General features: G+C 39.6%; 1 protein-coding gene across 6 annotated transcripts in view; it reads left to right on the forward strand.

Annotated features, from left to right (window-relative positions):
- Positions 1 to 26102, forward strand: part of KIAA1958 (KIAA1958 ortholog) — a 309540-nt gene that overhangs the window by 223505 nt on the left and 59933 nt on the right. For all 6 annotated transcript variants that reach the window (XM_058523781.1, XM_058523780.1, XM_058523785.1 and 3 more), the window contains exon 2: positions 4544 to 5738. In XM_058523781.1, the coding sequence (XP_058379764.1) occupies positions 4568 to 5738 (1171 nt within the window). In that variant the 5' untranslated portion in view covers positions 4544 to 4567. The remainder of the gene's footprint in view (positions 1 to 4543; positions 5739 to 26102) is intronic.

Consider the following 26102-nt stretch of genomic DNA (forward strand, 5'->3'; position numbering starts at 1 on the left):
AATGATATAGCTTTGTTTGCTAATTTAGGATAATCAGATCTTATATTTAATCTAAACTCTGCTAGGGAGGACTCCTTGAGTTTCAGTTTTTGATGAAGTGTCACATGATAACACCGTAAAAGCTGAGTGTCTAATCCAGTCATTGCCCATATCAGATATGGGAGAATACTGTCTGAAGTTATTTTTCAATTCTTGAAAATGTAGAAAAAGCATTATTTTTCAGCATAGAGCTTATCATCAGATTGATGAAGGAAATCAGTAGATTCTGGAAACTACTTCTTCTCAGCAATTTGAAAATACTTTGTCTTACCATTGATTCTATTTTGTATATAACTTAGAATATCTTGCTGTATATTGATAGCTATTCCTTTTCAGCTTGAATTCAATCCATTCAATTACCTTAAATATCAGCTAATTATGCTCTCATAACTACCAGTTAACATTGGTTGCCTGGTTGAATTATATTAATAATAATACTAGAAAAATATTTTCATTTTATGGTACTCAAGAAAAGTTTAAGAGCCTCTTCATGAGATTGCTAGAGAATTTCAGAATGTAGTAAAAGGGACTTAATGATTACTACTTGTTGATTGTTAAAGATTGATGATTATTATAAAATTAAGTAGATAAGGTTTTAACAAAATTTAAAATTTTGTCCACTTTGTCTTTTATTTATTTATTTATTTATTTTTTGTGAGGAAGATCAGCTCTGAGGTAACATCCGTGCCAATCCTTTTTTTTTTTCTTTTTTTGCTGAGGACTGGCCTTGGGCTAACATCTGTGCCCATCTTCCTCTACTTTATATGGGATGCCGCCACAGCATGGCCTGACAAGCAGTGCCTGGGTGCGCGCCTGGGATCTGAACCCCGGGCTGCCAGCAGCGGAGCGCGTGCACTTAACTGCTACGCCACGGGGCCGGCCTCCTCTTTTATTTATTTTAATGATAATTTTTTTCTGGCTTTGGGGCCTTCAGGAAAGGTATTATTTTACTACCATATAGTAGCTTTTATGTGGACAATATGTTCTTTGAGTTCCACATTCTTATACAAAATTGTGTTTTGATTCTGCCACATTTTTACATATTTTAACTGTTGTAACATCTTTATTCAAATATTGTGCCATAATGTATTTGATTTTCTTTCTCTGAACATATATGATTTATTTCAACTCCTTTTTATTTTCTCATTAGCTTATGACACTGAAAGTGGTATATTGCTTCATCACGTGCTGCTTTCATGATGTCAAATCATGTTGCCTTTCATTTGAAATTTATTAATGCAAAAGAGAAATTCTGTATTTATATCTGCTAAGGAGAATACAGTATGAACAGGTTTCCTAACGAATTGGAAATTGAGTGATGTCACTTTAGATGATTATCGACACTAATGTGAGTATAGATACAAGGGCAAAGGAGAGCCGAAGTTACACAGCAATACTTGGATATAAGGTGATTATTTAGATGATTCATAATATGCTTATATTAATTGAGTTTTTATTATGATTAAAATAAAAACAATTATAAACACTTTGACATACAGTTATAGACCTCCCAAGAATTTATTTGTGGAATCTAATCTGAGAAACAATTGTACTGGGCTATGTTGCAGAAAAAATGAAGGATTCTGTTCTAAGGTTTCAAAAACCAGAGATGAATGTATTATTTTTTGTGTATCAGTTAGTAATCGAGTTCAGCTGTATGTAATCAGATACTCCAACAACAGTGGCTTAAGCAAGATCCGGCTTATCTTTCCCTTACATAACAAGGAATCCTAGGTAGGTCAGGGCTGATGTCGTGGCTCCATGATGTCACCAGGGACCCAAGCTCCTTCTGGCTAGTCTCTCCTATCCTTAAGTTCTTTTCCACGCTCTCAGATGGCCTCTGGAGTCCAGTCATCGTGTCCTTGTTCTAGGTAGGAAGAGCAAAAAGGCAAAAATCAGACAAGTTTGTGTTTCGAAGGGCTTCCCCAGAAGCCCCACCTGGTGACTCCCATGTACATATCATTGGCCAGAACTGTGTCCTGTGGCCACCCCTATTTCAAGGGAAGCTGGGAAATATGTTTTAGGTGAGCATATTGCTTCCGCCAACAATTTGGGACTCTCTGTAAGGAATAAGAGAGAGTGGACGTGGGGTAGGCAGATAGCGTTCTTTGCCATACCAGTTAAATAGATATGTTAAGAAAGCTCAAAAAACAAACAGATGAAACCAGTCTTTCTCTTTTATCTACATTTCTACTTTAAACAGAGTTGTTTGAAAGAAGTCCATAAATTGCTAGAGTATGAAGGAAACATAAAGATCATATAGTCCTGTCACTTTAAGACTGAGATAATGAGTGACTTGTCAGAGGCCATAGACCTCAGTTCCAGGACTAGAATTTGAAGTTCCTGAACCCCACACCAGTCACTGTGCTTTCCATTTACTGTGCTGCTTCATAAAATCTGGTCGCTTATGTACTACTCTCCTGTATACACAAGACAGCTGTGTTTTGGTTACACCACTGGAGAGAAGATCTTCTAATCCCTTGAATGATTACAATAAAAGTGACTGGAGGAAACGTCATGTTTCTTATTTGAGGGACTTATATGTTCGCTTTGTTAGTGTTGATGGTGCTGCCATTATTTATATATTTATTCATTTATTCAACACCAGCAATAGATTATAAGGTCGAAGAGCAGGACCATGTCTTATTAATTTCTGTATCCCCAAGTAGGTCCTCATTGATGAATGAATAATTATATCATAGTCCCTATCCTCAGGGAATCCTCAGTCAAGTCTGGGAGATAGACAAGAATGTCAGTACAGCAAAGGCAGAGTGCCTCAAGAGGTGGTGGAGGTGCAGATGAAGAAAATCTAAATAAACCTCTGAGGCTAAAGAGGGTCTGGAAAGACGTGAACTGGAAGTGGTCCTGAGTTTAGTCTTGAGCAGATTTTCCAGGTGAAGAAAGAGGAGGACTGTGTATCAAGCTAAAGAATGAGTGTTTAGGGGGCCGGGCCCGTGGCCTAGTGGTTGAGTTTGGTGTGCTCCACTTCGATGGCCCGGGTTCATGGATTCAGATCCCAGGTGTGGACCTACACCACTTGTCAGCCGTGCTGTGGCGAGCCACATGCAAAACAGAGGAAGATTGGCACAGATATTAGCTCAGGGCGAATTTCCTCAGCAAAAAAAAAAAAAAAAAAAAAAAAAAAAAGAATGAGTTTTTAGAGGCCGACTGGGAGTGAGAAGCTTGTGTTTAGAGACGTGGGGACCATAAGAAATGTGGGGAAAGGCCATGGTAGTAGGAAATGAGGCTTGAGAGGCTGACCTTGGCCGTGGCTGCATCACAGAGGCCTCACAATACGTTAAAGGACTTGAATTTACCTAACTCTGCTGATGAGGTGTCATGGAGGCAGGGCAGCGAATTGAGGCTCGGATGTGCCCTTCACGTGGTCACCTGGCGTTGCAGTTAGATCTTGGTGCCTAAGTGTAGAGCCCACCTCCAACAGCACATGACCAGGGCAGACTAAACCACATATCAAGATCCTCGTTTCTCCCTGCCCGATTCTCCCCAGGATGTCCCCTTTGGCAGAGCCTTACTCGACCTTTCTACTCACATGCGGACTCTACATGCCCCATTTCACTTTTCCATCATGTCCTGACTTACCCAGTCAAGGATCCATAACAAGTGATTCTTTTTGACCTCTGCCCAATAAAGAATGATTTACTCCTATTTAGTAGTTGGTTGTCCTTGGGTGTTCAGGAAGCTCAGGTGGTGGAATACACCAGACACATCTTTTACCTCTAATTGTGAGGTGAAAGGCAGTATTTCAGGAATTTCACACAGCAAGGAGGTGGTTAGAGTGCTGGCACTCAACCTACCCGTCCTTGCTTCTGCTCTACAGCCTGCCTGCACCCCTGACCCAGCAGGGGCCCTCTAGTGGCTCTCCTCCCGATCTGTTCTCCCTTCTCTGCTAAAGACTTTTCTTCCCCACTTCCCAGATTTAGCGCCTTTTTCTCTCCTTGGACTCCCAGTTGTCGTTTTTTGTCTTCTGGTGCCCCGCACTGGGTTGACGGCCCTCCTCTGACATCCATCCTAGAATGGGTCTAAGCCTTTGTTGGCTCTGCCTTCAGTAATGAAGTTTCTGATGGTGGAGAGTGAAGTTAGAAGTGTATCTTCTTGGCTAACACAAATAATATACACATTTTATTATTAAGGGGCTGACTGAACCTCTCTCTTTGTGACTTTGAAAGTAAAATGTACCATGAAAAACCTCACCTTTTTTATTGCTTGTTTCTTTTTTTTCTTTCCTTATGCAAACATTATTACTACAGTAAAGGAAACTAACAAAAATTTTCTCAAATACCCCAGCCATAAGGCATCAGCTGTTTTTACTTTTTTACCTGTATTCTTTTCTAGTCCCTGCCCATATGCAGTGATATAAACTAGATACGGTTTTGAAGTGCATTTTTTTAATGCCAGATGATCATAGTTCAAGGAAATTGAAGTAATTGAGATATGGGAATATCTTAGGTAATAATGGCTTCTTATTTTGATTATTTCCCTTTAGGAAAGACTCTGCTGATCCTGTAACATGGAGGATTGCCTTCATACCTCATCTGAGAATCTGTCCAAATTGGTCAGCTGGGCCCACAGCCATGGGACCATTTGCAGCCTCATTCCAAACCTGAAACACTTGCTTTCGGAGGGTTCCCATGGGAACCTGACAGCAATGTGGGGCTGTAGTGCTGGCCATGCTTATCACTGGCCACTGACAGCCACTTGCAGAGCTGGGTCCCAAGAAAGGGTTTGTTTCCAAGATAACAGAAGTTTTAACTCTGATAGTCCCAGTATAATTGGAGTGCCCTCTGAGACACAAACTAGCCCCGTTGAAAGGTACCCTGGGAGACCAGTGAAAGCAAAGCTAGACTGTAATCGGACCAGAGACTCTTGTGACTTCTCTTATTGCAGTGAGCCATCGGAACTGGATGAGGCTGTTGAAGAATATGAAGATGAAAACACCCTGTTTGACATGGTTTGTGAGTCTTCTGTTACAGATGAGGACAGTGACTTTGAACCCCAAACCCAAAGGCCTCAAAGCATTACTCGAAAAAGGCATGGAATAATCCCATCTTCTCTCCATTCAAGCTCCCAGGCTCAGATGGTTGATGAATGCAGCAATGATGTCATCATTAAGAAAATCAAACAAGAGATTCCCGAAGATTATTACATTGTGGCAAACGCAGAGCTGACCGGAGGGGTAGATGGACCAGCTCTATCGCTGACGCAGATGGCAAAACCCAAGCCTCAGACTCATGCTGGTCCCTCCTGTGTAGGGTCTGCTAAGCTGATTCCCCACGTGACATCTGCCATTGGCACAGAGCTAGACCCACATGGTGTGTCTGCATCCCCCTCTATGATGTCCAGACCAATCCTCCAGAAGACTGCCAGGGTATCTCTGGCTTCACCAAACAGAGGACCCCCTGGTGCCCATGGCGCCAACCAGCAGGTGGGCATGCAGATGCCTGTGAGCACATCCCATGCTAACAAACAGATCAGCATCCCTTTGTCTGCCCTGCAGCTGCCGGGACAGGATGAGCAAGTTGCTTCTGAAGAGTTCCTGTCCCATCTGCCCAGCCAGGTCTCCTCTTGTGAGGTAGCCCTTTCTCCCTCCGTTAATACAGAGCCAGAAGTGAGCTCCAGTCAGCAGCAGCCCCCAGTTGCTCCAACCATAACCACTGAGGCCACGGCACAGTGCATACCAGGTATGGCACATGAGGTGACAGCAAGTCCCTCATCCAGATACATCAAAAAATTCTGCGCCGTCAGCACTTCTAAAACCATAGGCCATTTGGTAGAATTCAGGCCTTTATTATTTTCAGAAAGATAGAAATAATGAAATGTATTACATCTAGGTGCTGCTATAAAGGAAATTCATCTGAATTAAGGCCATCCATCCAGTTGGTTTACCTCAGGGCTGAGAGGACAGCTGTAGGATTGTGCTGTTAATATTTCATGGCTAGATTTAAGGCTTGTTTCTGCTCTTAAGCTGAATTTTTATATAGTAAAGTTATTTTTGAAAGATTTTTTTAATGCTCTGCTATCACTATCAAGGTATTCGGTTGCTGTTTGAAGCCAAAATGATGTTGGGTTAGGCATAGAATGACAATAGACCTAATGTTTTCCCCTTATTATTTATTTGTCTGAACCAGCCTGGCATTTCTATTTATTTTAGTTGGTGTGGCAGTTTAAAATAAGTTTTTAAAAAAGTAACAAACATTTCTAGAAGAAGTATTTGGTCTTTTCTCTTAAAATTTGAAACAATTGGATAACTTGCATTTCTGGAATACATGAGCCTAACTGGAATGGATTGAGAGGAGAGGGACATAATGATATGAGGCCCTATGTATAATTCTAACATTCTAATGTTCTGTAATTTTAGAGTCAGTATTTATTTAATCTGGGCTATTATTGGTTAAAGGGAGTTTGGGTGTCAAGCTTTTGAGTTCATGATTCAAACGTAGTCGGCCAGGAGTAGAAACATGGGCAAGGATGAACAGACATGCAGAGCATGTAGGAGCAGAAATTTGTGGCACATTTCAGTTTCATTTTAGTCCCTCTCAAGAAAGTCATATGTTTTGGGAAAAGCTTCCAGAAGCCTGAGGTACTGTGCCTTTACGCTGTAACTTCCTAGAATTAAGTTTCTTTACGAACATGCTTTCCCAATTTTAGTGTCAACCTTAAGATCCCCAAAGGAAACCTTTGATTTATGATTTTCCTATTAATAACACAGTCATGGTATTATTAATAAAATATTCATCTCCTGATTCAAAATTATGCTTTTCAGTTATTCGTTTTTTTTTTTTTTTTCGTTTTAAAATAACAGCTTTCTTGAGATATAATTCATATACCATAAAATTCACTCTTTTAAAATGTACAGTTCGGTGAGTCTTGGTATATTCAGAGTTGTACAACTGTCACCACTAGGTAATTTCAAAACATTTTCATCACCCCAGAAAGAAACCCCATACCCATTAGGAGTCACTCTTCCCCTCCTCCCAGTTCACAGTCACTGTGAATTTGCCTAATTTGCATCATATAATGGAATCATGTTACGTGGCCTTTTGTGACTGCCTTATTTGCACTTAGCATAATTTTTTTTAACATTAATCTGTGTTGTAGCATGTATCAACATTTCTTTCCTTTTTATTGCCAAATAATATTTCATTGTAAGAATATACTCTATTTTTTCTTTTCATCAATTGATGAACATTTACGTTGTTTGCATTTTTTAACTATTATGAGTAATACTGCTAAGTAACATTTGTGTACACGTTTTTGTGTGGGCATGCATTTTCATTTCGCTTGGGCAACTGCCTGGAAGAGGAATTGCTGTGTCATATGGTAACTCTGGGTTTAACTTTTTGAGGTGTGGCCAAACTTTTTTCCAGAGCAGCTCCAACATTTTACAGTCTCACCAGCCAAGTAAAAAGATTCCTGTTTTTCCACATGCTCACCAACACTTGTTATTTTCCATTAAAAAACATTATAACTATCCTATTGGGTGTGTGAAGTAGTATCTCATTGTGGTTTTGATTTACATTACCCTAATGATTAATGATGAAGTTTTTTTCATGTGCTTATTAGCAGTGTGTATATCTTCTTTTGAGAAATATCCATTCAAATCCTGTGCCTATCTTTTAATTACATTGTCTTCTTATGAGTGAGTTATAAGAGTTCTTTATGTATTCTGGTTATAAGTCCCTTATTAGATTTATGATTTGCCAATATTTTCTCCCATTCCATGGATTTGTCTCTCTCTCTCTTGCTCTTTTCCTTCCTTCCTTTCTCTCTCTCTCTTCTTTTGAAGTTTTACTTCAATCAGTTGATCACAACCTGGTCTTTGGCTGATCCTCACATCATTAGACACAATGTTATCTTTATTAGGCTGATGAAAGTCTTTGTACTCTTGATACATATAGGATATAAGTAGTACCTTATCACTTAAATAGTTGTGATTCTGGTTTATTTATTCCCCCACCCCTACCCCCCGCCTTTTTTTGCTAACGTAGAAGTTTAGCCTGACAGAGTTTTCTACATTCTCACATAATTTATATTTGAGGGTAGAATTCAGAAATGTATTTTGGAAAATGGTCCAGTATAACAAAATAGCTTAGTAAGACTGTTATTTGTGTTGTATATCCTTCCACTACGTTACCCTTGCAAAAGCAAGACGCGAGATTTCCTTGCATCTGCCGAGTGGATGAGAAAATAAGGCATTGAGGCTCTTTACTAAACCAATATGAAAATCTTACTATATAATTATTTTGGAAAAGAAATCCAACCTATTTGAAAAAGAAATCATTTTAATCTATTTATTGTAATATAGATTACGTTCTCTTAGGTTTTTTTCTTCTCTCAGTGAAATTGCACTTAGGATGTCTATAAAAAGCAGGCATGGCCAAGGAATAGCATGTAACACATGCAGTCATAAACTGTAATTTGGCTTTACTTTCCTAAGGAGGATTGGTTTGGCTTGGGGTTTAACCTTCAAGAAAAACAGTATGAAGAACTGGTAATGGGAATTTCCTATGGAATGATCCTGCTGTTTTTATCCATTGTTCTGTGGAAGGATATTATATTGCTAAAATATTATTACCTTTAGAGAAACACTATTTGTATTGGAAACATCAATGGGCAAAATAAAAATCTGGATGACATTTTTCTTTTGTGAGAGATATATACGGTTAACTCAAAATTTACCTTTGTTCTTTCTGTAGAGCCCAAACTAGGCTCTGTGCTCTGAAAGTTTTATTTACGTGTTTGTTTTTGCATATTTATTTATAGTAGTTTGTCTTCATTCTAAACATAGATTTTTAAAAAAATTTAGAATTCAGTACATCCAAATGTATGTGAATGAGTATGTACAGATGAACTTTACACATTTAATATGTGAAGCATACTTGGGACTAAGCAAAGAAGAAAGGTTCTGAAAGAACTAACTGAAAGCAGAATCAGGTATTTTTAAAATGGATGTCGTGTAAGCTTGACCCTTATCAAATCATTGTAGAAATACTGCAAGCCTTTGAATAATATTTTTTAAATAAATAATTTAGCTAATGACTGTTGAGTCAGCCAGAAACAAAGAGAAATTGTTCCATTTCGTTTAATTTTACTGAAGTCATTTAAATTCTGTCCCCCTAGTGGAAAATCATCCTTATTTCTGTTCAGAACTAAACTCACGAAGGTATAAAATGTTAATCAAGATGTGGATAAAATTATTAATTTGCATGTCAGCTGTGTCATACTGCTCAACCCAAATCTTAGCAAACAATAATGAGTAAAGAGGACATACATTATTAGAAGAATTATTGACTATCTCCCAGTGGCTCAGATTCCATTAATTTTTGAGGTTTTTATGTAAATTTGGGGCATTTGTCATCAATTTAAATCTCAGTTGCATCATGATTTGGGTTTTTATGTGTATAATTCTTTTTTTTTTTTTTTTTTTATAATTTTATTTATTTATTTTTCCCCCAAAGCCCCAGTACATAGTTGTATGTCATAGCTGCACGTCCTTCTAGTTGCTGTATGTGGGACGCGGCCTCAGCATGGCCAGAGAAGCAGTGCGTCAGTGCGCGCCCTGGATCCGAACCCTGGGCCGCTGCCAGCAGCGGAGCGCGAGCACTTAAACGCTGAGCCATGGGGCCGGCCCCAATGTGTGTATAATTCTTAAATATTAACATACACACAGCTTCCTTTATGATTTTGTGCAAGGACCCCTTTTATTAATCAGTTCTTTTCCCAGAAGTTTTATGGCTAATAGGCAGTCAACTTTTGCTTATCAGATTTGTAATATTTGTTTTGCAAATATACATCTTTATCTTTTTTAAATTAATTAATTAATTAATTTAGTGTGTTTCTGTCTGTGTGAGGAAGATCAGCCCTGAGCTAACATCCATGCCAGTCCTCCCCTTTTTGCTGAGTAAGACTGGCCCTGAGCTAACATCTGTGCCTATCTTCCTCCACTTTATATGGGACGCCGCCATAGCATGGCCTGACAAGCAGTGTGTCGGTGTGTACCCGGGATCCGAACCCGGGCCACCAGTAGCGGAGTGCACACACTTAACTGCTACACCACGCGGCCGGCCCCCATCTTTGTCTTTTTCTAATAGATTCATATGTGTTCTTTATATATTAGAAATATTAACTCAGAGTCCATCATATATATTGGAAATACATTTTCCACTTTACCATTAAAGTAATTTTGGTATAATTAAAGTAATTTTGTTGATGGCATTTTTTGAGGTATGGATTGTCTTAATTTTTATGAAGGCTATTCTTTCAACCTTTATATGGCTATCTATCTATCTAGCTAGCTATCATCTTTTCTATCTTTGGTATTTTGCTTAGGAAGTCCTTTTCCTACCTTGAATCAGATAGATATTTACCTATATTTTCCTCTGGTTCTTTTTTGGTTTACTTTTCCTCTCCTCCCCTTCTGTCTCCTTTCTTTCCTTTTTTACATTTAACTCTACAATTAGAATATATTTTGAGTGGAACCTCACTTCATTATTTTTGCAGGTACTCAAATGTTCCAGAATCATCTATTGAATAATTCTCATTCTTCACTGACTTGATTATGTGCCACATTTTTGCTTATAATTGGGTCTATTTCTAGATTTTCAATTCTATTTTTATTGATCTCTTTTTTCTTCTGATTTTTACTATTTGATTATGTTTTATACAAAACAAAATGAATTCAGAGAAAAAGAGAGGTGTAGTCTAAAGCATTTAATAGAATACTTTTTGAAACCTACTCATATAAAATTGAGTTCAATGAGCTTTTTAAAAATTGATTGTTGTAGAGGCCGGCCCCGTGACCTGGTGGTTAAGTTCGGCACACTCTGCTTTAGCAGCTTGGGTTCGGTTCCCAGGCGCAGACATACACTACTTGTCGGTGGCCATGCTGTGGCGGCAACCCACATACAAAACAGAAGAAGATTGGCACAGATGTTAGCTCAGGGCGAATCTTCCTCAGCAAAAAAAAAAAAAAAAAAAAAAATCATTGTTATATGTTATTTCAAACAAGCTTTTATCCAAAGTTCAAACAATGTCTAGTTTCTCGTTTGCCATTTTTCACCTTAGCTTCCTCAGTACTACTTCCTTAGTTCCTCCATCTACAGATATTTGATCCCTGCATGGTCCCCGAGGTAGTTCTCCAGTACTGCTGGGATACATGTCTAGCAGTAGACAGAGCCTGTGTCACAGCATTCCCACTAACCTCTGAATCAGTCACTGGAGCATCAAGCCCCCCACCCTGGAAACAGTATTGAGACCATTCCTACACAGACCACCCAGCTGAGTGTGGGGTTGGGTGGGAGTGTTCTTCCAAGGACATTCTGGGTTCTAATCTTGAAAGAGGCAGCAAACCAGAGATACCTACTACTATTTGTGTGGAGTTTTTTGTTTCTGTTTTGAGCATTTAGTTTTTTTTAATGTGGGCAGATAGGAAGAGTTGTTTATATATATATATATATGTCATTCAAAGACAGGATATACTAGAACAATATTCCAAGATAAGGGATAGAAATATGTATAAATGTTTATGTGTGAGTGTATATATATGTATACATATATATACACATATATTATTTTGTATATTTCTTTATTCCACAAGAAATAGATGCCTCTTCATACAAGATGGAACAAGACTAAATTTGGAACAAGACTAAATTTGTTTTCTTAGCCATACCCTCTCCTGCACCTTCCTGCAGGAAGACCTGAGACATAGAAATTCTGAAAGATAAGTGAGGCAAAGTAAAAATTCAGGCTCAGTTTATGCCATCATTTCCCTTCTTTTCAAAGGGGTGCTCGTCTGATGATTGATGTGGCTCGTCTGATGATTGATGTGGCGGGCAGTTCTGGGCATTGAGATAGCAGAGCATGGCCGCTTAGAGTTTGGAATCAGACATGCCTAGGTTGATTCCCAGCCCTCCTCCTGCTGGGCTTGTGACCTTAGCTAAGTCATTTCGTTTCTCTGAGACTCAGTTTCTCATTTGTAAAGTAATAATAATGTCTGTCTTAACAGGATTGGTTGAGGACCAAATGCAAAATATAGGTAAAGCGCTCTAAAGAGAATGAGTACCTGACATATGATAAACATTCGAGAAATAATAGTTTCCACCGTTATTAATATTTTTATTTTCATTATCATCATCATTGTTGCTATTATTAGATTGTTTAAGTAGTGAAGTAGATTCTGATTTTATGCAATTACACGTGTTCTTCTACTAAAATATGGTCCATGGACCAGTATCATCAGCATCACCTGGGAGCTTATTAGAAATGCAGAATCTCAGGCCCCACCCCCAACCCACAGAATCAGAATTGGCATTTTATTTTATTTATTTATTTATTTATTTATTTTTTTTGTGAGGAAGATCGGCCCTGAGGTAACATCCATGCCACTCCTCATCCTTTTGCTGAGGAAGACTGGCCCTGGGCTAACATCTGTGCCTATCTTCCTCCGCTTTTTTTATATGGGATGCCACCACAGTATGGCCTGACAAGCAGTGCGTCGACAAGCGGTGCGTTGGTGCGCGCCCAGGATCCGAACCCCAGGCCGCCAGCAGCAGAGCGCGTTCCTCCAACTGCTATGCCACGGGGCCGGCCCCAGAATTTGCATTTTAACAAGATCTTTAGGTAACTTGTATGCACACTGAAGCTTGAGAAGCAGTGAGGTAGGGAATTCAGGATCCACATTATAGGGCACATTGTTATTCCATCTGGCCACCCAGGTACTTTGAATGCTCTTCCTGTGTGAGAGAATTCCCTCCTTTGTTCATCTGCACTTCTCCATTGGAGAGGCCAGAAACTTGCTTTCCAAGTTTATATTTCAGTGAGGGCACAGTCTTGTGACCTTAGGCTTTGCCAGTCAAATGTGCTCACACCAGACTCTAATCAGAAGTACTAGAAGAATCTGTTTTGGCAAATACAGTCAATTTCTAGAGGCAGGAGGAGCAGCATTCCAGCACTATTTCCAGCCTTAGAGGCCTGAGCTGGAGTTATGGTGGCTGGGTTGTCTCCCTCAGAGTAAATCTGTAGTGTGGTCACCTCTAAACCTGATTTACTGGTATTCCAGGAAATTCTGTGGTCTTTATTAACTTCTTTTTCTGCCTAAACCAGCTAGACTAGGCTGTCATTGTTTTAAGCAAAGAATCTGGAGGAATATAACCTCTGAATCTAAGAAAGGTGTTAACCTCTCCTAGGTGTTGCCTGAAAAACAAAATAATTTTCTTTTTGTCAGTAGGTTTGTATTTTCTACTAAAATAAATGACATCCCCTTGGTAAGTAACCACTGATACCAAGATGCCCTATGTTGTGTGCTGTCTTGCTGTCCAAACTACAAGCAACCCATGGCATGGTGAGAGGTAGAGATAGCTTCTCCTCACAGACCTTCCCCCCCTTCCCAGTGGGAATTTTTGTGGAAATGTATCCATCATGGAGAGTGGCTGGCACCATAGGTAATGCATTGACTGAACCTAGAATGGGGGAAGGAGGTACTTAATACCTTTGCTTTCAGCTATGGGCTTTAAGGGCAGTTGTGGAAAAATGAGAAAAATCCCAGTTGGAACTTCTTACCACCTCGTTCAATATTCCTTAAAAGTTAATTTTGAGTGATTAGTTTTCCCTTAGGTGTAGCTTTTGCCATGTCAATTCACATGATACTACTATTTCCTGAGATGATCTATTTTATTTCTTTACTAAGTCTCAGTTTGATGCCTTGTGATAGAGGGATTGAACATCAAAATCACTAGGAGGTAGCCCAAATAAGGAGAATGTTAAGAAATCTGGACATTGACATTTTGTATTGTCTCATATATTTCATTTCTTTTCTTTAAAATGTTGATGCAAATAATCCAGAATCAATCTATAAATCAAAATTAAGGTGAGTTTGTGATAAGTTTATTATATGAGCCAATTTGGGGGACCATAGCCTGGGAGAATGACCTTCACCAAGGAAGGAAGCCCTCTGAAGAAGTGGGGTGTACAGCGTGGTTATATATTATCTTAGAACAAGGGACATACATCAAATACGACAGGAATATCTCCTTTACTACAGTCACAAGACGTTTTGCTAGCAGAACAGGTCATTGGTCACAAGATGAGCAGAGCAGGTCAGTGGTCACAAGATGAGCACAGTAGGTCAGTAATTAATCCTTAGTTTCTGGGAAGCAGTGCTTATCTTGAAAGAGATGCTGATTTGGGGGGGAGGCATACATCCCTATCTTTAAGGGCATCATTTTTGGCTTTGGGACATTGTAAATGTTTAAAGCAAATGTACAATGCATACCCTACAGGCCACATCAGGCTCTTCTGGAAAAACAAGATCAGGCCAAATTAGTTTTAAACCAGATTTAAACCAGGCTTCCTCATACCTCAATATCTTATTGCTTTTCATTTATTCATCACTTCTAACCCTCCATTTCTTTTTTTCCTTGCATAATTTCACCCTTGAGTAGCCATCAGTAGTAGTGGTAATGTGGAAGCTTTGGTAAGATCTGGTGAATGGGAGTGAGCTTTGTTTTATTAGGCCTCTTAGAAGAAAGTGAATGGACTAGATGGTTACCTAATTTATTCATGCTCCCCTTCTCTTGTAATGCTGAGGGAAGCTTTAATGGAACTAGAAGCACCCTTCTCTTCAACCCCAATGCAATGCCTTGCCCATAGTACACAAGCAGTCATTGGGTTGATAAGTAGTTGATGATGAGAACATATCCTAGGGAGATACATGTACCTGCTCCTAGGAGTTCCCAGGACTCGCTGCTTGTTGTTAGCAACATCATCTGAAAGCAATAACCGTGTTTCATTCCTCTGCTCACCTAATTGGACAGTGAAGAAATCAGGTCCCTCTCCCCCTTTATGATATGGGACTGCATGTCCACAGGAAGAGAGAGCAAGTCAAAAACCCTAATGAAATTACAGATCCCCAATGTGTTACTGAACAGTGTGAACCCTTTCAGATCTGTACTAGCAGCACCCCTTCTCAGAGCCTTTTGGTGGCTACCTTCCTGCCCTCTGCTGAGTATCATAAGGTCTCATTGTTACTGTGCAAAGGACATGATCTGCTCACCACGAGACAAAAGCCAATCTGTCAAGAAGCAAGATGGTGGCAAAGAAAGGGCATTTTATTAAGCAGTGAGCCAGCAATGTGGAAGATGGTGGACTAGTGTGCTAAAGAACCATCTTAAGGGGGGCACAGGATCTTGAACAGTTACGTAGGCCAGTGGGTTATAGGGAAGGGGGTTAGGAATGTTGATCGTCTGGTGTTACAAACTGCGAGTCGCCACACCAGATCTTTCAGTTGTCATAGATATCAGCGTAGAATCACTGTCCAGGGGTCATCACATTCCTAGGCAACTCAAAAGAACAAAGTTATTGTCTTACTGCAGCTGGGGTATACATACACAAGCAGGAGCCATAAAATCTACAGAGCAGGTAGATGTCCTGGAGGGTGCATATCCAGCTGGGTTAGTTAATCAGAGGTCATTCAAAGTTACAGTGTGGTTTCTTTTCTACAATATGGCTTTTCTTATGTCTACCTTGTGTTGAGCTGGTATCATTATTGTTTCTCAAAGATCACCAGCTCCTAACTCTCCTGCTTGAGTGTCGCAGGGTCTCCTGTCAGCTACCTAAGTGTTGCAAAGCCCCTGCTCCCCAACTGATCAAAGGGCAATTCTCAGAGTGGTAGTAGTTGTCTTAGGTTTTATTATGTATAGTAGAAAGCCTATAATCAAGAGGATTTTAAGGAGCTGGGGATAGTGGTCTGCAGCCTCTAGCTGGTGAGCACTCCCCTCCTTCCTTTCTGCAATACAGTTCTTAGGAAAGACAAAACCTAGGTGTTTTTTTTTTTAAATTTTTTTATTTGTTTATTTATTTTTCCCCCAAAGCCCCAGTAGATAGTTGTAGGTCATAGCTGCACATCCTTCTAGTTGCTGTATGTGGGATGCGGCCTCAGCATGGCCGGAGAAGTGGTGCGTCGGTGTGCGCCCGGGAACCGAACCTGGGCCGCCAGCAGCAGAGCGTGCGCACCTAACCGCTAAGCCACTGGGCCGGCCCAAAAACCTAGGTTTCAAATTAGTACTTTTTAGCTTTGTTTTCTGCACTGGGGGAGTGAGAGGGGGAGGGGATATGTGATTAAGTCCAATTATTCTGTTAAAAAAAGAAAAAGAATTGACTAGGTTATCATGTCTTTTCAAAGTATTTAGGTTTTTACAAAGACAGTTTTACCAAGGCAATAATGAAAACCCATTATAACATATAATATGTTATATACCTTATACGTATATGTTATATACCCCTGATTATAAAGCTATAGTAATTAAAATGAGATGGTCTGACACAAAGATAGACAGATAGAGCCATGGAACAGAAGAAAGAGCTCAGAAACACACCTACACATATATGGGAACTGTGTGTCAAAGAGATGGCATCACAAATCAGTGGAAGAGGGATGGACCAGCCAATGAGTGGTATTGGACAGTTGGTCACCATGTGAAACAAAATAAAATTAGATCCTTACCTCACATCAGACATGAAAATAAATCTCATTTAAAGATCTAAATGTGGAAATATAAAACTTAAAACTGCTTGAAGGAAATCTTGCACAATGGCCTTGGTGTTGGAAAGAGTTTTTTAAACAACACACAAAAAAAGCACAAACCATAAAGGAAGAGATTGAAAATGCTGACAACCTTAAAATAAAAATCTTAGCTGGGAGAAGGGATATCATAAACAAAATTAAAAGACAAGCAATAATCTGTGAGATGATTTTAATCTGCATAAGTAAAAATATTCATATACAGACTATCTAAAGAACTGCTACAGATCAGTAGGAAAAAAGTCAAATAATCCAGTAGGGAAATGAGCAAAGGCAATGAAGAGGCACTTCTAATAAAAGAAAACCCATGTAGTTAATAAACGTATGAAAAATGCTCAGTCTCACTGATAATCAGGGGAATGCAAATTAAAACAACAAGCTACCATCAGAAAGGCAAAAATTATTAATTTTAACTATCCCAAGTGTTGTTGAGCATATGGGAAAAAGTATGGGAAAACTTCCTACCATGCTGGTGGGAATATAAATTGGTACAACCATTTTGGAAAGTAATTTACAATATCTAATAAAATTAAAGATGTACATATCATACAACCTGGGAATTCAATTTCTGGCTGTCCTAGAGAAACTTCCTGATATATAAAAGGAGAAATGTACAGCGATGTACATCACAACTTTCTTTGTAATAACAAGAAAAAAAATCAGTTAACAACCTCAATGTCTATCAGTAGATAAATTGTGTTGTATTTTTCAATAGAATATATGCATCAGCCAGATCTGCATTTGTTAATGTAGATTAATCTTGAAAACAGTTGCAGAATAATATTTAGAGTACCATACCTTTTATTAAAAAAACCAAACATTACTATGTTTTGTATGTTATACACACACACCACATATAATTAATTATGAAACACAGACTGGAGGGAGACACACCAGAAACATGAGGGGGGGGGGGTGGGAATGGGTGCACAGGAAACTTGAACTGTATCTGTGATATTTTCTTTTAAAATCGTGAAACAAATATGACAAATTATTAAAATTTATTAAATCTGATTGGTGGGAACATGAGTTTGTGTTATACAAGAGGCAACGTAGGCATAGTGCTTAATTGTGAAAATCTGGACACACAACTGCCTGGATTCAAATCCCAGCTCTGCCACTCATTTTCTGGGGGACTTCGACAAGTTACTTAACCTCCCTTGCAGCTTAGTTTTATCATCTGTAAAATGAAGAAAATAATGTATCTAATCTGTAGGGTTAATAAGGATTAAATTAATCCATACAAAGCCCTCTGGTTCATGGTAAGCGTACTTTAGTGTTATTCTGCATACTTTTCTTTGTGTTTTTAAATGTAATTACTTTTTAAATATAGATCATGAAGCATCAATAAAATTGATTGTGGAATCTCCATGAGATGAGGGCATTGTGACATTATTATTGTTATTACTGAATATAAAGGAGATTTTTTTGTAAGAAAGCAAACTTTACTAACACTGTCTTCCAGTGCATTTGTTTATGGACAAAGAATTTGAGAATTATTCTCACAAATTTCACTGTGGCTTTCCTCCTTATGATTATGATGGGATAGTGTCATGGGAAATTTGTTTAAGTTGTGCTGGAATAAATAAAAAACACAAAAACAAAAGGTCCTCTGTTATCTGTATAACACTCTTATTTCCAGGATCAACATTGCCTGAGTTCCGTGAAGAAGAGGTTGTTTCCTTTGTTTTACTGATGGGAAATGAGGCACAAGGAAACTAGAGAATTTGCTTGCAGTTACCATGGGAAGAAACCCAGTCTCCTGCTTGTTAACTAGGAGGGACAGAGTCATTGCTTTGCACCGTGGTCCCTCTCTCTGCTTGTCTTGGTATAGGAATAACCTAAACCACTGATTACTTTCCCTTCCCCTTCTTTCGTTCTCAGGTCATGCCTATCACTTATTCAAGGTTTAGGCTGCTAGAGTATATCCTAAAGAGATAATTTATTTTTTCTGAGAATCATTTTTAGAAGGACCCGGGGTTAAATACAGGGATTCACTGTACCCGGAGCAGGGAGATGTGCATCTTAGTCTCTTTTTCTACTAAGCATCTGCACAAGTCACTTACACTTCAATTTATCAACATTTTTTCAGGATCAACCATATGACAGGCTTGTGAAAATACAAAGATGAATGTCATATTCCCTGAGCCCAGAATATCATCGTTTAGAGAAGGAGGCAGACAAACCAAGAACTCCAACTCTGAGTGTATAGAAGGAGGTATATAAAATGCAGTGGAACATATATGAGGAGCAGTTGACTCAGCCTTGTGGGACACAGGGGAGAGTATTTCAGGTGGAGGGAACAACATGAGGAAAGACATGAGGGCGTGAACATATGCAGACTGCTCAGGGAAGCAAGGATTTGAGTGTGGCTTGAGAGTCGATTTCAAAGGGGCCAGGAGAGTTTTTGCTAGAAAGACAGGCTGGAGCCACGTGTGAACGGATGTGTATGTGATGTCACAAATGTACGTGGGGAGCAGAGGGACACGTACACAGTTCGTTATCGAAGCAGATCACACTGATAGGGTGGGGGTAGAGGCTGGGACACGAAGTACTGTTTTATGGGGCATTAATTACAGTGATCCAGATGGGACATGGCAGTAAGTGCTCAAATTAGGCAACAGTAAAAGCATTGGAGAGGAAACAAAGGTAGATGTTTCAGGAGTTAGAAAATACAGACCTTGGTGACCTCTGGTGTTTGATTTCTTGGGATCTCTGTTGCCACCCTCATATTCTCTTCCAAAGGCACAGCACTGTTTTAGGTAACACCGAAAGGTCTTCAGGACACAAAATCGACAATGATGTTATAATTCTGTGTGTGGAATAAAATGGTGTTAAGAGTTCTGAAGCATGCCATGACCATTCATTCATCCAGTCATTCAACAAATATCCATTGGTAGCCTACAAGTGCCAAGTTGAGGTTGTGTATCGTGGATACAGTAATGGTTCTTGTTCTCATACTGCCTATACTAATGGGAGAGACCTCAACTCTTGCCCTCTCAAAACATCCCGTTTTTTAAAAAACTGGATAAAATATTTCCTGAGCTAAGATGCTATTAAACTGTGAATGACTTTGTAAGACTAAATTGGTTGCCTTTGGATAACACATTTATTAAGACTGTTTCTAGGATGATATATGGCTAAAAGTGGTTAAATGGACAATTAAGTCACCATGATAAATGAAAGGCGAGTCTTTCTTAGCTGGAAGTTAAAAGTGCAGAGGCTATAGTCAATCCATTCCACATCATAATTTGAGACACTTTCTACATAGCTAAAAATAACATGAGCCTAGTTATATTAAAATTGTAATATTGCTTATTTTTGCAGACAACTATCTTTGCAGACACAACTATCAGTGACCTATCTTTAAGAATTAAAAATATAATTGTTTACTAGTTTTCTGAAAGGCAAAAACAGAAAATCAAGCTAATTGTTCTGTTGTACAAATGTGTATTTTTCTGAGAAATTATCAGTTTTATCAGGTTTTATCCAATGTTTGCACATCCTTTTTAAGTATCATTAGTCTTAATATTTCACAAGAAAATATTCCTAATTGACTTTTTATTTCTTTAAAATAAAGGCGTTTTCCTATTATACCAATGAAGTAAAATCTCTGTTATTTAGATACATTGAAAGTTCACCCAAATATAATTGACTTTCAAATATGCAAAATGTACCCAAATATAGCAGGCTAGCAAATAGCTATAAACCTCAGAATGTAATTTTCTTTCAATGAATTGGATTTGACTAAGACTACTAGGATGCCAGGAACCAGTTTAGAACTGAAGATTTTCTAGTCTTGGTGTTCATTCATTGTGGTCTGAAGAAATGAAATACTGTACGAGCCCTGGGCAGACAAGTGAGTGTCAGAACACTGCAGTCTTAGCGTCAGTGTCCCGTGAATTTATATGTCATTGCTGTTTCTATTTTCCTCAGAGAAGCAGCAGACTCCTCCCACTCCTCCCAGATTGAGCTGCCTGAGCATCTTGGCTCTCAGCAGGGATGAGCGGAGTGCGGGTGATCCACTGTATTTTAGGCCCAGCAATAACTTCTCTTTTAATCTAGATCTCATTTATGTAACTAATGGCTTGTGTTCCCAAGAGTGTATTAGACCCAGAAAAAGTATTTATATAACATGGCAAAAATGATAAATTATGCTTCTATGGCTACAAGGTGATTTTAAGCTTTATTTTAGGTGAGAACAGTGATCAGACTTAAATCAAGTAAATCTGAATTAATGATTGATGCATCGTAGTTGGTTTATTGACTTCACTTATGATACACGTAGCAGGCTGATTCTTCAATACTGTGGTAAAACTATAGGATTGCTTTTTTAGATAAAAATAATCATTTTTATTGCCTTTTTCACTTTTCTTTATTTTCATCAAGGTAGTACATGTACGTGGCAATCAGTAAAGTAATTTTGCTGAGCAATAACAGTCTCACCTCGTAATCCCATTCTTCAAGGGAACTTCTTTTGAGCCTTTTTATTTTCAGTTCTTCCAAAATTCTAAACAAATTGTTTGTACTTCGGTTTCTTGATTTTTTTCTTGATTTATCAACTTCAGAAAATATCTAGACTCCTTGTTATGAATGATGAGTATTAAACTCATTTTCATGACCTTTCCAATATTTGATTGTTATGCTATTAAAATACACAAGTAACCAATAGAAAAATTAAAAATAATGGAGGAAATAAAAATGCTTTCTCAACCTCAGGGTGAAGATATTCGTATCCTTCCTTCCGCTATTCTCCCCTCCCTTCTTACCATCTTCTTAACCTCACAGTGTTGTCAATATTTTCATTCTCTTCTGTGGCCATAACTAAGTCTTTTGTGCTTTATTTTTAGGTTGACTCTAAACGTTCAAAACCTTTAACCCCATTTATCTTATTTTGACAGTGTAAATATTGTGCATAGCTTTCAGTGTTCAAAGATTGAAGTTCTTTCCATCCTGATGAATTTCGTAACCTTTGGGCACTGAAAGGAGAGTGTTCCTAAGGGTTGTTGTGTGAATAAATGACTTAATGCGTGTAAAGGGCTTAGAACAATTCTTGGTACAGAGAGTAAGTCCTCAATAAGTAAGTCCCAGCATTATTATTATTACTACTGTATTTCATTGCATCTGGAATATCATTGATTGTAAGAGGTACCATTATTTTATTTTCCACAAAGAAAGAAAAAGCATGCTACCGATTAAACTATAATCCCTGGAATTGTGAGACAAATTTCAGAGATGTTAAAATGTAAAGAAGTGCGTATAATCAATGAAATATGGCATTATTCTAGTTTTTGGGTTGTGTGTGTGTTTTACTAAAATTTTTGGTAGCATTTCTTGACAAAAGAGCAATGTGCCCTTATCATATCTGTGTGGTCCCCTCAAGATTCCCATTTTGGGCCTAACCCTCCCACCCTGAGGTTTCCCCTGGGTTGTAGCCACTATTCCTAGATTTCATATTTCCCTCTATTTTCTCCTTGTTTTGCTGGAGTCCATCAAATAATTTCCCAAGAATGGATAGGTGGGAAGTAAACTTTGAGTCTTTAAATTGCTGAAAATTCCTTTCCTCTAATATGAGTTGTCAAGTTTTCCTTTAGTATGTGTTCCTTTTACAAAGATTATAGTTATAATAATCTCTCTAATCTTTTTGAGAATTTTAATTAGAAGGTTTTTAAAAATTATATTCTGTCCTTGAATTATCTTTTCCTTCAGTTTTTCTGTTCCTTTTTCTTCATCCATCTCTTTAATGCTGCTAGCTTTCTTCTGATGCCTCATCTAATTGTTCACGTTTACGAACACTGGACAGGAATCTGGTGTTGGTTTCTTCTGCAGTTGTGTAAATAGGTTTGCTTCTCCTAGGCCTTCTCCTGAGTGAAAAGTAGGTGGGATGTATTGATTGACAGGACTCCCGATACAGAGTGGGTGGGGAACTGGTGGTTGGTTAGCAGGACTCCCAATACAGAGTGGGTGGGGAACTGGTGGTTGGTTAGCAGGCCTCCAAAGACAAGTCCCACATTAGAGGCCTTGGCTCTCCCACATGATGGGTTTAATTTCCTTAACAAAGTTCTATCTGATTTTTTTATGGAAAGAGGTGAGTGTGGGGCAGTGGGAAAGTTAGGGAGGCACTAGCTGGTACAGTTGCTACAGATCTTTCCTTAGTTTTCTGGGTTCAGCTCTGCTTCTCACTGCCACCCTCTCTCACCAGTTGTCCCTAAGCCCAGAGCCTCTCTGGGGTTCCAACAGACCAGGTGGCCTCTACCTTGGGTGCAGCCCCTGTGTGCCCTAGGCACTTAGTACTCTATGTGTGGTTCCTGGATCATCAGCATCACCTGAGAGTTGTTAAAAATAGTTTTCTCTTGCTGCTTTCAAAATTCTCTATCTCTGACTTTTAACAATTTGATTATAATGTGTCTTGGAGTAATCTTTGTATTGATATTACTTGGAGTCCTTTGAGCTTCCTGTACCTAGATATCCATCTCTCTCCCAAGATTTGGGAAATTTTCAGTTATTTCTTTTTTTTAATAATTTTATTTATTTATATTTTCCCCCCAAAGCCCCAGTAGATAGTTGTATGTCACAGCTGCACATCCTTCTAGTTGCTCTATATGGGACGCGGCCATGGGCTTGGCGGAGAAGTGGTGCATCAGTGCGCGCCCGGGATCTGAACCCGGGCCGCCAGCAGCGGAGCGCGCGCACTTAACTGCTAAGCCACAGGGCCAGCTCTCAGTTATTTCTTTAAATAAGCTTTCTGCCCCTTTCTCTCTTCTCTTTCTGGGATTCCCATGATGCAATTGTTTGTTCCCTTGATGGTATCCCGTAATTCACATAGGTTTTCTTCACTCTTTCATTTTTTTTTCTCTTTGTTCCTCTAACTGGCTAGTATCAAATGATCTGTCAAAGTTGCTGATTCTTTCTTCTGCATAGTCGAGTATGTTTTGAAGCTCTCTATTGAATTTTTCAGTTCTGTCATTGTATTCTTCAGCTCCACGATTTCTGTTTGGTCCTTTTTTATGGTTTCTATTTCTTTACTAAACCTTTCATTTTGTTCATGCTTTGTTTTCCTGATTTCATTTAGTCATGGGTGTTCTCTTGTATTTCGTTGAGTCTCTTTAAGATGATTATTTTGAATTCTTTGTCAGGCAAATTTTACATCTCCGTTTCTTTGCGGTCAGGTAGTGGAGCTTTATTAGTTTCCTTTGATGGTGTTGTATTTGCCTGATTCTTTGTGATTTCATGTTGCCTTGCATTGTTGTCTGTGCATTTGAAGGAGCAAACACCTCTTCCAGTCTTTATAGACTGGTTTCAGTAGGTGAAGACTTTCTCCTGTTCCCTGGGCCGATAGGATTACCTCCAGAACCACAGTCGTGCTGGGCTGGAGCCAGTAACGAGGCTATCCCTGGGTCTGTAGTGGGGTCACAGATGGCGGGCTTGTTACCAGTGACTTGGGCAGGTGTGGATCTTGTCTTGCCCCTGGGTGGATGGGACTGCCTCTAGTCCCTTGATTGCTGGGGTGGTGCTGGGATAAAGATCTGCTTCAGGATTCTAGTTGGGTCCTCAGACGGCACCGTATTAACCAGATGTGCAGACAGTTGTGGCTCCCACCAGGTTCCTGGGAGGGCTCCTGCCCAGTCACTGGATGGGTCCCAGGTGGGTAGGCCTGGCCCTGGACCATGGCCTAGAAGGGCTATAACCAATCCCCAGGGCTATTTCAGGTTCCACAGCCAGGATTGAGGTCTGCAGACCTGGCTCTGGAGGCATAGATGGGTGTGTCTCCCACCAGGTCTCTGGGTGGGCTAGACTGCTCCCTGTCCATGGCTAGAGGTGCTAGCACTGAGTAGGGGGCTGTTTCAGGATCTCCAGGAGTGCAGGTGGGAGTGTCTCCCATTGATTCCCTGGATCAGCAGTACTACTCATGGACTGTGGCTGAGGGGCTGGAGCCGAGTATAGGGCCCTTTTAGGATCTATGGGGGCACAGACAGAAGTATCTCCTGCTGGGTCCCTGTGCCAGCAGGACTGTCCACAACTGCGGCTGGAAGGGGCTATGGCTGAGTATAGGGCCCTTTCTGAATCTCCTGGTTTGCAGGTGGTAGTATCTCCTGCTGGGATCCTGGACCCTCAGGACTGCTGGCAGACTGGCTGTGAGGGGGCCAGAGCTGAGCATAGGGCCCTTTTAGGATCTCCAGGGGTGTAAATAGGAGTGTCTCCTGCTGGGTCCTATGCCAGTATGCCTGCTCCTGGACTGCAGTTGTGAGGGGCTGGAGCCAAGTATAAGACCCTTTCAGGATCTCCAGGATTGCCAACAGGAGTGACTCCCACTGGGTCCTTGGACCTGCAGGACTGCTGACAGACTGCAGCTGTGAGGGGGCTGGAGCCAAGTATAGGACACTTTCAGAATGGAGTGTCTCCTGCCAGGTCCGTGTGTTAGCCTGACTATTCACGGACTAAGGCTGGGACTTGCTGGAGTCCAGTAACAGAGCCTTTTTACTATCTACCGTCTGACCGCGTTTGGTGGGCTTACTTCCAGGGGCTCCCAGACCACAGCCAAGGGAAGCTGGAGGTGCTCCAGGGTACACAGCCTGAACCAGGGTCTGTATGCCTATTACCTGAGGCATGGGTGGGCATGACTTCTCTTGGTCCCTTGGCGTACGGTGTTGGTGACAGAACCAAAGCCAAATGGGGCTGTAGTTGAGTCCTCAGGGGTATGGGGCTGTTTCTGGATCTGTAGTCAGGACCATGGTTGGTGAGTCAACTGCCTGAGTGGGAGCCTGCCTTCTCAAAATGGCTGTGCTTGGTCTTGGCCTGTACCGGGGTTTCCAAATGTTTGACCCAGTCCTGAAGTTCCCACAAAGGCACTTTTTTATACGGATGGATGTCAAATTATTGTGGAGGGTGGGATACAAGTGAGGAATGTCTTATTCAGTCATCTTGCTGATGTCACTCCTCTGTGAAATTTTTTTTTAATAACTTAAGTATTACTTAATTTTTCACCCTTAACTTCATTCAGCAGGAAAAATAAAGAATCCTTATAATCCTAAAATGTGCTATTTCTGTGAATTTGACTTTAGTGTTTGGTTCAATGAATATATAAGTACATATTCCTTAAACTTAATGCCTGAAATTATATTTTACATAATATTTTTAGTCTCTAGAGTATATTAAGATTTATGTTACAGGTCACTAGCTCTTTAACACCTTTATACAATTATAATTGTTGCTGCTAAATTATTATTCTGTGTAATGGAAAACAGCCATCTCATTGTTAAGAAAAAAGCTTTATTTTCATGTTTTGCCCATATTTATAAATGGGTAATAGAAAGCTAATCTGTATAGAAAAGTACTTTAATTTTTATTTTACAATGAACTTCTCAAAAATATGTTTTATTATCCACTGACCCAATTAGAGAAATTCTCCTACTGAATGAAGTTATTACTTCATGGATAGAATTTAATGAATATTAATAGCCTAACT

The sequence above is a fragment of the Diceros bicornis genome, chromosome 28, assembly GCF_020826845.1.
Source record: "Diceros bicornis minor isolate mBicDic1 chromosome 28, mDicBic1.mat.cur, whole genome shotgun sequence".
NCBI classification, from domain to species: domain Eukaryota; kingdom Metazoa; phylum Chordata; class Mammalia; order Perissodactyla; family Rhinocerotidae; genus Diceros; species Diceros bicornis.